The following is a 12,320-nucleotide window of genomic DNA, read 5'->3' as shown; positions in this document are numbered from 1 at the left end:
TAGCGGCGTGTCGGCGTGCGGGCCTTTTCGCGTCTTTCTTTCCTCCCTCCGTCCCGGCACTACCGCGCGGCTTTCTTTCCTGGTCGTCGGCCAGCGGGAAATACGGCGGCACAGCGAGAGATGGCGTCGCGACAAGATGTTCCTCCTCCGCGAACAGATGGCGCGCTTCCGGCCCGGGCGCCCGCGACGGGGTCGCGGCATCCCCGGGAAGGGGCGGCGAAAGACCGGCGAGGCGGTCGCTCGTCCGCCGCCGGTCAAAAAAAAAAAAAAAAAAAAAAAAAAAACAACTGCGCAGGAAGTTGACCTCCGGAGCGACGTCATAGCGACCAACCAGAAGCCGGTCAAAGAATGACGCCTAAGTTCTTCTACGCCAGCAGCTGCTCCAGCCTTACTTCTTGATTTTTTTTGAATTATGATTATAATTTTTTTTTTTTTTTTAAATGACAGACGGGCCAGCTCATTTCTAGATGTGCCCCCAAAAAAGTGAAAGTAAGAATGGAAAATATGCCAAATTTAATAATTAAACAACACAAAAATGTTGATGTGAAGTCGACTATTTCTTGACTAATTTGATTATTTGCAATAAATCTATTGTAAAAGGGTTACATTTATTAATAATGTATTGTCATTCAATACAATTATGACTTTAATTATCATGAATGAGCCAACTGTTTAGTAAAATCAATCATTTGAAAGAATTCGTTGTCATTTCCAATTGTGTTTTTCACAATTCATTTAAGTATAATTCATACACTAACACACGTTGTTGAATGGACATGTGAAAGTGTTTATTTTCTGTGAAAATGTTTATTTTTGGAATGTTTAGAACTTTTGGGAATAAAATATTGTTTTTGTTATTTCTAGTCAATTGAAATATGATAATCTTTAATACAAGAATTTTGAAAATATACGTGCCTTACGTAAAATTAGTTTGCTAATGTTTTTTATTACATACAATATATCTTGAAAGTATTCTCATTTTTCATTGTATTATTCATAAATAATTATAATTAATTAACCAGAAAAATCATACATGTAAAATTAACCAATTAATAACATAAGTGAATGCAACCAATGACTGGACTGTTGATGTTGACAAATGCAAAATAAGAAGACTCACAAGTAGCTGCTGTCGACCACGGCTCACACCCAAACACGCCGACCTGACTAAGCCACGCCCCTTAAAGTCACACATCCGACACACAAATACAGTACCTTTAGTAAGTGCACTTTGTAGAACCATTTTTTTTTTTCTTTAGTCTTTTTGTTTTTCTGCAAGTACAATTGAGTGTTGTTGTTTTTTGGTTTTTTTAAAATACGGAATAAAAAATATTGTGGCGGCATTTTAATTCATTTCAAAGCGGACAATGGATTTATAATAATATACCGACAAAATCTGGAAATCCAAGTTGCAGGTGTGTATTATTTCCCGTCTGGGCGACGACTCAAAGCGGCTCCTCGCCAGCATCGGCGTTCGTTTGATTGGCTAGCAACGATGGGCGCAAAGCGCCGTACGCGTGCACGTTGGGGGCTTCAGAACATTTGAGGCGGGGCTTCAGCCTAGTTCAGATACATCCACAGGTGTAAATGTCGCCAATAAACCAATCAGAATCTTCCGAAGAAATGACATCATCATCTGGGTTTCCCCAAATTGTTTAAAGGCATATATTATATCTATGTACATTTCTGACTTTGAGGAAAGTGAGGAAAAAATAAAAAATAAAATAAAAATAAAATTCTCATTGTTCTGCCATTTAGCAAATAGAAATAATTGCAGTCATCCTAATTAGCCTAAAGCAGGAAAAGTTTAGTCTGATTTCATGTCAGTGAGGGGGGGGGGGGGGGGAAAGCGTGTCTTATTATTTAGTGTATGTAAACATTAGCTTTCATTTGTAGGGCTTCTTTTGGCAGTTCGCTTGGCAGCTGCTGATAAAATGGATTGTAGTTTTTCAATTTCGTCTGCATTTCTTAACATCGGAACGAAGATATGAACTTCTTGTGACCCTGGAGGGAGTTACCGGAGCTAAATGTCAATAAAGAAAAAAAAAAAACGTCGTCTTCAAGCTTGTTTGAGTGTCTTTTAAAAGACGGTTGTGATGTTCCCCCCCCCCCCCCCCCCCCCCCCCCCCCCCCTCCCGAAACGTCCTAGAGGTGTTATTGCGCCCTTTGTATTTTCCGCTGCTTATTTGCGCGTTCCGCGCGCTGACCTCGCTCGCTTTTGTGTACCCGTGAAGCACTTTTGTGACCTTTTGGCAGGCAAGCGGAGCCGAGGAAAATAAATTGCGCTCACTCCAGCGTGGAGTGTCGGAATTGAAGCACCTGTCGTACTTGAATATTTACACGGCGAAAAGGAGGACGACGACTTGCGCCGCTCGGGGAAAATCAACCACGGGGGAATTACTTTGATGTATTCGTGATTGGGGGGGGAACTAAACAACAATTTAAATTCTTTTTGTGAATATCTCGCAACAAAACACAAAAGCGGTGACAGTCTTTGGTTGCTTTCTTTTGTCATTTCCAGTTAAAGTGGGCGAAACGCATACCGCTCGGTCGTCCGTTGAAACCAATTGTCCGTTAAATTGAAGGACTTTTGTGGGGGTGGGGGGGGGGGGCCTAAAAACACATGTACAGTACAAAACGATTGTAAATAAATATTTTGTAAATAAATACTTAAGTCGCTGGTGCATGAAAGGGGTGATTTTGAGTTCCAACTGGACACTCGTTTATGTCCGTTAAATTGAAGGACTTTTGTGGGGGGTGGGGGGGGGGCCTAAAAACACATGTACAGTACAAAACGATTGTAAATAAATATTTTGTAAATAAATACTTAAGTCGCTGGTGCATGAAAGGGGTGATTTTGAGTTCCAACTGGACACTCGTTTATGTCCGTTAAATCGACAGTCCGTAAAACCGTGGTCCATTAAATCGAGGTGCCACGGCACGAATGACCCTGTTGAAAATGTCTTAGTCGGGTAACTATTTCAATGACTTTCTGCAAGTAATGTAACAAATTATGTTTGAGTACATTTTGATGAATTTTCCGAATTTTGAAAGAATGCATTGGCAAGGGCTGCAACAACAAATCAATAGAATTGATCGAGAATGAAGGACTTCAGTGGCGGCAACGAATGTCATTATCGATTTGTCGTGCGGCGCGATTAATTTCGTCAGTCACTCGCCGCTTAGTGCGATGGTGCCCGCTGTAAAATATCACGCAAGAAGAGCAGAGTACCGTGGTGCCGGTGTGCTTCTCTTGGTTTTTTAAATGTAATTTTAGCTTTCTTTGGCGGAGAAAGTGGTCAAAAGTATTTGGGCATTTCACTTTCCACAATGCTAGACGGTGTGTTGTCGCTTGCCGCCGGCAGGATGGCACAGCGCTTGAAACGAAAACGTGTTTTTGTTCGACCTCGCCGTCTGCTGCCAGGATGAAAATGTCTTCTCGATTGCCTTACCCGGCCGGATAAAGACGGGAGGAAGTGAGCGCGATAGCGAGAGTAAGTCACGGCGACGTGTTAGAGAGCGAAAGATGGAGAGCGATCATTTCTCCAAATACAGCAAAACGTTCTTGCTTCAAGTTGTTTGTCGCTCCTAGTTTACTATAAAACGGACACGTCTGTTACCTGTACCGTCCTCAAGGCCGCGGTTTGTCAGGAACCCATGAGACTTGCGGGAAGTTGAGTCTTGCGTTCATAGGAGGAGGAAGAGGTGACATCTGCTCTTCTTTCACGTCTACCTGCCCGCCTGGCTGCAATTAGAGGCGTCTTTTCTCCTTGCTCCTTTCTCTCGGGCCTTTTGTGGACGGGCTTTATGCTCCAGAAAGCAACGGTGAGAGGAGAGAAGAGAAGAGGCGGCGGCGGCGGCGGCGGCGGACATCTGTCGACAAGTGGCTGGGATTGGTGTCGGGGCCTCGGGTGGCGTCGTATTCATCGGCGCCTGAACCCTCAACAAGAGTCTTTAGATGAGGACACGCATGGCTGATAAAGACTTTTTAACGCAACAAAAGAGAACACGTGCGACCGTAAGAACGCTCACGCGTCTTCGTAATTGGTCGGAACCATCTGTCCGGGTCTCGCTCCGTCAAAACAGAACCTGATGTAGTTCCCGGGCTTTCGGGAGTCCGTTCCATTCTTCTCGTTTTCTATAGACCCTCCAGGAGAAAGCGGAGTTTGCCGATACCGCGGGCCTCTCAAAGACGCTCGTCCTCGTCTTCGCCAGAACTTTGCTTCCCGGAAGTCTTCCTCACAAGTCGGCCTCAGCCAATCTGAGGCCATCTCCAGATATCGTTTCACTTTGAACTCATTGACTGGCGGACGCTTTCGAAGCATCTCGCCGTCCGTTTTACAGCGTCGGGACTGATCTTCCGAGACCTGCGGAATACCGTGTTCTGTCACAATAGAAGCGCCCGACTGACATCTTGTTCCCATCTTTAGTAATCAGTAGCAGAAGATGGGTCGGTTTCTTCAAAAATTTTAGTCTCTGACCAAAAAGCGGAGGAAATTAGCTTTCGGTAAACAGTGGGATTTTGCGGCTTGTGTTTTTTGCTTTTGTTACACATCAAACTATGACTTAAGAAAAACAAGACTAAAAAAAGGGCTTGGAGAGCAAATAATCCTTTATTTGCGGATATTGTTAGCCTCGTAGCATAATTGCAAGTCATTTTTAACTTACTGTCAAATTGTAAACAGAAATATGCCAATGTGCGTGCGTTTTTTTTCTTCGTCTGTGTAGATTCTCCGTCATCCAGGTCATGATAATGCACCGACTGGCCTCTTTGTTTGTTGAACATCTTGTTTCTTTATTGTTTACCAAAAGTGTTCCAAAACGACTTTGGCAATTCTGCTACTAGGATCACGATTTAGAACTAAGAAAATGGTCGCTGAGCGATTCTGACTCACCGGAACGGCTCGATGTGTTTTTTGTTTTTTGTTTTTGTCCCCCCCCCCCCTTTAAGAAGTAAATTCACTCTTCAAAAAACACATTTTATGTTTTATGTTTACTTGGGTTAACGTTGTTGATCTTAAACATTAAGGTGGGTTTGGGCTCCATAAAAGTAAGAATTAGAGAAGGGGACAAAAACTTTTTCATGGCGTTTTATACGTGCATACTTTGTGTGAGAGGCCTAAACTTGTAGAACTTCCTGACAGTCGACGCGATAGGCCGAGATCGACTTCCTTATTTGGGTTAGGGGCTGATATCAAATCCAGAGGGATGCTCGGGCGCCACCTACAGGGATCTGATGGTCGTGACACTGGTTTGCAAAGCAGAAGTTCACGCCTACCCGTTGAAAACGTACTCGAAACGCTTCAATCTTCCTTAAGGATTAGAAAGCCAATGAGGTGCTTCGAGTGTCCACTTGAAACTCTCGCTACTTCCCACGAGCTTCCTCCCCATCAGACAATGAGATATCAACTTGTAAGAGGTGGTTGTTGCGGTTTTTCAGGGTTGGTTCAGTCCGGGTCAGGTGTTCGTTCTGGACGAGTACTGCGCCCGCTACGGCGTTCGCGGCTGCCAGCGTCACCTGAGCTACTTGAAGGACCTGATGGACTTCTCTGAGGACAACACCATGGTGGACCCGAAGCTGCTGCACTACAGCTACGCCTTCTGCGCCTCGCACGTACACGGAAACAGGTGTGAAGCGCCGCGACGCCGTCTGTCCTTTTCCGTACGTTTTCAAGAGATGTTCGGAAATGATCCACATTGGAGACTTTTGGTGGGAATTAATTCGATTTAGAGAATTTCCTTTATTTAAGCAAGTAAGGCAATCGGGAACAGTTTCCCATTTACGATGTCGTCCTGGAGTTAATTTAGGGTTCAGAGTATTGCCGACCGTCGGGGCCTGGATTCGAGACCCAGTTTATCCACCGATATGAGCCCTTTTCAAATCTGCAAAAATGGTTTATTTTCTTTTACCCCCCCCACCCCTTCCAAGTTAACACAGTTCAACGTAACGATAATGACATTCAAACGGACGAGACAGGAAATGAAAAATGAAAATACGAACAGCCACAATTCACAAAAACCCAAAAATCAAATGCGCGCTCAAAAAGATCGGCGAGCGTTTCGGATTAACTCGCTCTCGCTACGCGTCATCCGTTTCAAATGCCGCTTTGTCTCGAACGGCTTGTTTTGACATGTGGGAAAGGCATCACTGCTCTTTATTGTTTTGAAGTCATCACTTCATGGCAAAGAGGATACTGGAATGGAAGAAATGCGATTCAATGTTCAAGGGCAGCATCATGCATGTTTTGCCAGCAACTTCACTCAGTCTGTTGCTTATTTACGTGATACATTTATGGCCTAAATCTGAAGGTAAATTCATCAGTTAACGCGTGTTTGCATGTTTTTTTTTGCACTTGTACATTCCCTCTTTGGTGTTGTAAACAAAGCGACCAATGAAGAAATAATTGTATTCATGATGTATATTTTCAATTACTGTTTCCGGAACCTGCCAAATGTCGGAAACCGCATCGGCCTCCAAAAAATCCCAAATCGGTGGGGCCCGAGTGTCTCGATTCGGTTTGGGCGTCGTGCGTGTGAGCCGCTTGTTGGTGTGCTCCCACACATCATCCAATCGCAATCTGGAAACATATCTGTGCATTTTCGCTTTGTCCACTCATTGAGTCAATTAGCCGCTAATGATCAGCTCCTCCGGCGGATCGGCTTTTTTTGTCAGCTGCAGCTGGAACTTGAGTAATTGCTGCTCATTCGGGGTCCTGCCGGGGGAAAAAAAAAAACAAGCATTCAATTACACAATTGTACTTTCCCTTGGGGGGTGGTATTGGTGGAGGTGGGGGGGTCTTGGAAAGACAGAACATGTCAATTACAACTTAATAGTGTTCTTATTTGATTGACAGCTTTGTTGGATGCGCGCTTCTACTCTATTTTCTCAAGTATACTTGACACATCTACCGTCTCGCTCAGTAGCACTCTTGTTTGGTCGAGCCCTGTCACCATGGCAACTGAACTGATTTCACTTTTTTTTTTATTTTTATTTTTTTTTTTTAATTAGAAACTTAGTTTGTGATTTTGTGTTGCATCATGGGACATTACGAGTGGACTCGCTTAGTGTTGTTGTGCTGGAGGGGTGTCGCTCCCGCGTCCCCCTAGCATATTCACCGCACCCCTTAACACCCCCCAACTGTCACAGTGGCCCGCTGGGCTGACAGATGACGCTCAACTTGTCTTTTGAGGTGTGCCGGCGTCCACATCAGGTACCTACCGAAGTACTTACAGTACCTGCCTACGTACAGTGCCGTTAAAAGGTATTGAATCATGAACACTGTCCTTAAGTGAGGCAAGGGAAGCCAGCGGTTCTTCAGATGCTGTCCTGGGTTCTTTTGTGACCTCCTGGATAAGTCATTGCTGTGCTTTTGGGGTCACTTTTCCATGTTTTCTCCATTTGAGGATAATGGGTCTCACTGTGTTTCGCTGGAGTCCTAAAGCTTTAGATGACGTCTCGTTGAGTTTCTTGGGCGGCGGATTGTGGCATTTTGTTTGAGCTTTTTGAGATCTTTTGGCAGACTTCATTTTGTCAAACCTTCATTTTGTTCTATTGGAAGTGATTTCTTGACTGAACAGGTCTGGAGACAAAAGAGGGATACTTTACCTACATACTGAGCTCCCCCCCCCCCCCCCCCCCCCCCTTCTCACTGCGCCACATCAGGTGAGTTGAAGATGAGGTATCGGCGGAAAGCGGGTCAGGGGTCGGGAGGTCCGGGCGGGTGCTGGTTGTCGTCCCTAAGGCAGATTTGCCGCTTACGCTTGAGCCGCGGGGAGTGTAAACACACAAACAAAATGAAGAACAAACCCCCGTCGCCGCCCCTCCTTCCTTATTAGCGCCCCCCTCCTCCGCAGCCTTGGCAGCTCGCTTGCTTCATTTAGCAGCAACAATGTGTCTGAAGCGCAGCAAGCTGTCGCACTCCACTTACAACAACCACCCCCTTTTACCGCCCCCTCCCCTCTCAGCCGTGAGAGCGCTACCGTGAGCGCACATGTGGCGCTCGCTACCAAGACGAACATCACTTTGTGTTAATTGGACGCCTGCCAATGTAGTCCTTGTATTTTTATACATTTATTTATTTATTTTGGGGTGGGGGGAGTCAGTCAAGGAAACACATTGACAGATAAAACAGGTTTCATACCGCGTGTCTTTAGGAGAAATAGCAGCGTCAAAACCATAATCGAAGCTCCATAAATGAGCCTTTCACACGGAACCCAGTGAAGCAGGATTTTGCCTTTCAAACAGAGACCATATCAAAATACTTGATGACACCAGCTTAAAAAATAGCCGTCCGACAGCGACAGATGGGCAAGAGAAGTGATTTTCGGGGCTTAAACTTAAAAGAATATATAAAATACTTGTCTGACAGCGACAATTGCTTTCAACTAGAGGTGCAACAATCAATTGATTCATCGACAACTAATCAATTATCAAATGAATTAACAATTTTGATAATCGATCAACCCTTCAGAAACCTTGTTGAACTTTAAATTGTTCAATTGCTCAGAATTCTGGCCTCTCAACAGTAAATATTCTCCGATTTCATGCCGTGAGACATTAGTGTGCCAGAAGCGATCTTCAGGTGTGCCGTGGGAAATGATTAACTATTACTTAACTGCTCAAAAAAGTATTCATTTACAACAAATAATGTTTTGTTTAATGATAATGCTATTCTCAAATGCTTGACACTTTCATCTGAATCCCATTTCAAATAAAATGAAATGTGTTGCCTGGTCTTTCATGTTTTAAAGAATTGTAACCATCTTACAAGTTCTGCCTGGGTAATCAAACACATGAGCGCAACTGTGTGTTTTCGCCATTGACTGAATAAAAGTAGGGCTGTGAATGTCTAAAGAAGAGCAAGTAAATGAAAAGAAAGTATTAGATGTTCAAATAAAGTGCTTCAGAATAATTGTTTGAAAAAACTAACAAAATACAAATAAGACTTCACGTTTTGATCATATGGGTAGAAGCAAAATCATGCATTGTAAAAATCCATTATACATCGGTAGAAGGGTTTTCCAGAATTTCGAGGTCAACTTTGGGGGTGCGTATTATACATGGGTGCGCATTATGCACGAGAAATTATGGTATTACACTTTTGTCCAAAGATACAAGCCATAAAGAAAACAAAATGTTAGTGAGTTTGGCCTCAAACAATCACGTCGTCATACTGATTAGCGCAGCATACACAGGAAGTCCGCAAAGCTGCTTTCCGGGTCACGTGGTCACGTGATGTTCAAACAAAGACAGAAACAAAGACAAAGGACAAAGCACGAATTGTAAACAGGTTGAGAGAAGTAAGTCATTACATTATCGTTGGAGATAATATTTATTGCATGGGGCTGTAGTGCTGCACCCTGTGAGGGAAGGACAGGACAAGATAGAACAGGACCAGGACAGGAGACATTATGTATTTTGAATGATAGCAGTGTGCTTAAATAAATCGAAAATGCTTACCATATCCAGTTGAAACCAGATTGCTTACAAACACGATATAAAAAGACACATTTGCTTATTTTTCTCACCATCCGACATGAAACATGAAATTCCTCTTTTAGGTCAATTAAGACGACCATTTTTTTTTTTTTCTATTTGCTAAAGGCCAGAATAACTAGAGAAGGATTTTTTTTAAAGACACATTTTCATGACTTTCTTCAAAGTTCACAGTTTGCATACAGTGAGATTACTATGCCTTTCAACAATTTGGCGTAACCCCGATGACGACGTCATTTCTCCGGAAGCTTCTGATAGGTTTCTTGACAACATTTACACATGTGGATGTATTTAAAGTAGGCACGCCTGAAACACACTGCGTGTAACATCATGGGAACGTCAAAAGAAATCAGCCAAGATTTCAGGAAGGGAAGTGTGGACTTGAACAAGTCTGGCTCATCCTTGGGTGCAATTTCCAGATGCCCGAAGGTACGACATTCATCTGTTCAAACAATGCAAGTATAAACGCCGTGGGAATGTCCAACCGTCATAGGAAGGAGACGGGCTGTGCGTCCCACTGACGAACGTGCTCTGGTCCCACTTGTGCACAACAACCCAAGAACGAAAGCAAAAGACTTTGCGAAGATGCTGGCAGAAGCTGCGAAGAATGCGTCATTGTCCACAGTGAAAACGAGTGTTGTACCGGCACGGGCATGAAAGACCACTCTGACAGGAAGAAGCCATCCTCTTCTTTGTCTTCTTTTTTTCTTCTTCATCTTCTTGTTCTTCTTTTTCTGTCTTCTTCTTTTTTCCTCACTTTTCCCCTCCGCTGGATTGGGCTAACGCGGCGGCAGATGATTGCTTCTGAGCAGAGGTGAATTCTTCTCTTTCACTCGCCAGTCGAGTCAAGGCTGCATGCCGCCGCTTTTCTTCCCTCACATCCTGCCTCCTTCCTTCCTTGTTTTTCTTCCTCTCCGTCTTTCGAGAGGGCGGCGGGGCGCCGACAAGAGACGACAAACTTGAATGGAAGATCGAATGAACGATTGGTCTGGTTTTTCATGTCGAATTCAACTGTCAACGTAGACGCCGATGCTGAATGCTAAGCTAACACGCTACTGTGTTGTTGTCCACGGGTTTTCCTGACTCAAAGGTGATACCAATCCAGTTACTCTCACGCCGCCTTCAAGAAACGTTTTTCCGACATATTGTGACATCAGTCCCCGACTAAACTGCAGAAATAGTTGGCGTTCCCATAGAACAGAGATAATCTACTGTTTGCCTCTTAGTATTTGTTGTATGCTCTGTTTGCATGTGGTTCCTACTCCATTTGTGGAAAAGTCGCAATTGTATGAAGGTTTTCGAATTACTGTTGTGTCTGTGCTCATTTCTGTTCGCCCCGTCTATGGGGTTTTCCATTATTTGTTATCATTCAAGGTAGTCTGCTGTCTTGATTACGGTGGACCCAGGCTATCACATCATATCATATATCATATATATTATCGTTTAATAGCGAAAATCCGCCAATATAATCGATACTCATTATTTTTGTCAAAAAAGAAAGATGGGTGCCATTAGCAGACAAGAAAAGGAATTGCTACCTTCGTATTGTGAAAAGGTGTATGGAAGTTGTGGACTGCTTTTTGTGTTGTCGTCGGCGGTGCGCAGACCTGACGGGATGGGGACGGTGACGCTGCAGGAGAAGGAACAGTTCCAGGCCGTCAGGAGTCGACTCGTGCTGCTGCTGGAGAACCACATTACGCACTTCAGGTAGCAAACTACCACACACACACACACACACACACACACAAAACACATACCATCCTACTACTGTTACGACTATTATACTACTTACAACTACAATACTACTGTTGCTACTACAACCTATATCATTACATCACCATAACTCCTAGTACTTTTATAGTCCTGTTAACACTACTGTTATTACTACTACTAATGCTGCTCCTTACTACTATTTAATTACTTCTACTATTGTATTAGTGCTATAATGCAGCCCTACGGGGGGCACGAACCAGGGCAAACCGTAGGCCGGTCCCAAGCCCGGATAAATGCAAAGGGTTGCGTCAGAGAGGCCGCCCGACTTAAAACGGCCAAACAAATATGAGCGTTCATCCAAAGATTTCCATACCGGATCGGGCATGGACCGGGTTAACAACATCGGGTGGCGGCGCCGGTGGACGTTCAGCTACTGTGGGTCGAAGTCGAAGAAGAAGAAGAGGTGGAAAGCGGGTTCTTGGGCAGAGAGGGAAGAGGAAAGGACAGAGCCTGGAACTGAATGTGGGGACTTTGAATGTCGGGACTAGGACAGGAAAATCCCGGGAGTTGGTTGACATGATGATTAGGAGAAAGGTTGATATATTGTGTGTCCAAGAGACCAGGTGGAAGCAGTAAGGCTAGAAGTTTAGGGGCAGGGTTTACATTATTTGACCATGGTGTAGATGGGAAAGGAATGGAGTCGGGGTTATTTTTAAAGAAGAGTTGGCTCAGAATGTCTTGGAGGTGAAAAGAGTATCAGATCGAGTGATGAGGCTGAAACTTGAAATTGAGGGTCTTATGTAGATTGTAATTAGTGGCTATGCCCCACAGGTAGGATGTGACCTGGAGGTGAAAGAGAAATTCTGGAAGGAGCTAGACGAAGTAGTTTTGAGCATCCCAGACAGAGAGAGAGAGAGTCGTGATGGGTGCAGATTGTAATGGACATGTCGGTGAAGGAAATAGGGGTGATGAAGAAGTGATGGGTAAGTACGGCATCCAGGAAAGGAACTTGGAGGGACAGATGGTGGTAGACTTTGCAAAAAGGATCGAAATGACCGTAGTGAACACTTTTTTCCAGAAGAAGCAGGAACATAGGGTGACCTACAAGAGC

The 12,320-nt window shown here is 44.2% G+C and overlaps 1 protein-coding gene across 3 annotated transcripts in view; it reads left to right on the top strand.

Moving 5' to 3' along the window:
• The window catches only part of cadps2 (Ca++-dependent secretion activator 2), an 82,164-nt gene that overhangs the window by 36,401 nt on the left and 33,443 nt on the right, over window positions 1-12,320 (top strand). For all 3 annotated transcript variants that reach the window (XM_061676995.1, XM_061676993.1, XM_061676994.1), the window contains exons 13-14: window positions 5,441-5,628; window positions 11,102-11,203. In XM_061676995.1, the coding sequence (XP_061532979.1) occupies window positions 5,441-5,628; window positions 11,102-11,203 (290 nt within the window). The remainder of the gene's footprint in view (window positions 1-5,440; window positions 5,629-11,101; window positions 11,204-12,320) is intronic.

The sequence above is a fragment of the Phycodurus eques genome, chromosome 5 (assembly GCF_024500275.1).
Source record: "Phycodurus eques isolate BA_2022a chromosome 5, UOR_Pequ_1.1, whole genome shotgun sequence".
Lineage (NCBI taxonomy): Eukaryota > Metazoa > Chordata > Actinopteri > Syngnathiformes > Syngnathidae > Phycodurus > Phycodurus eques.
The sequence above is the reverse complement of the archived record's forward strand: the minus strand, read 5'-3'. Positions and strand labels throughout refer to the sequence as shown.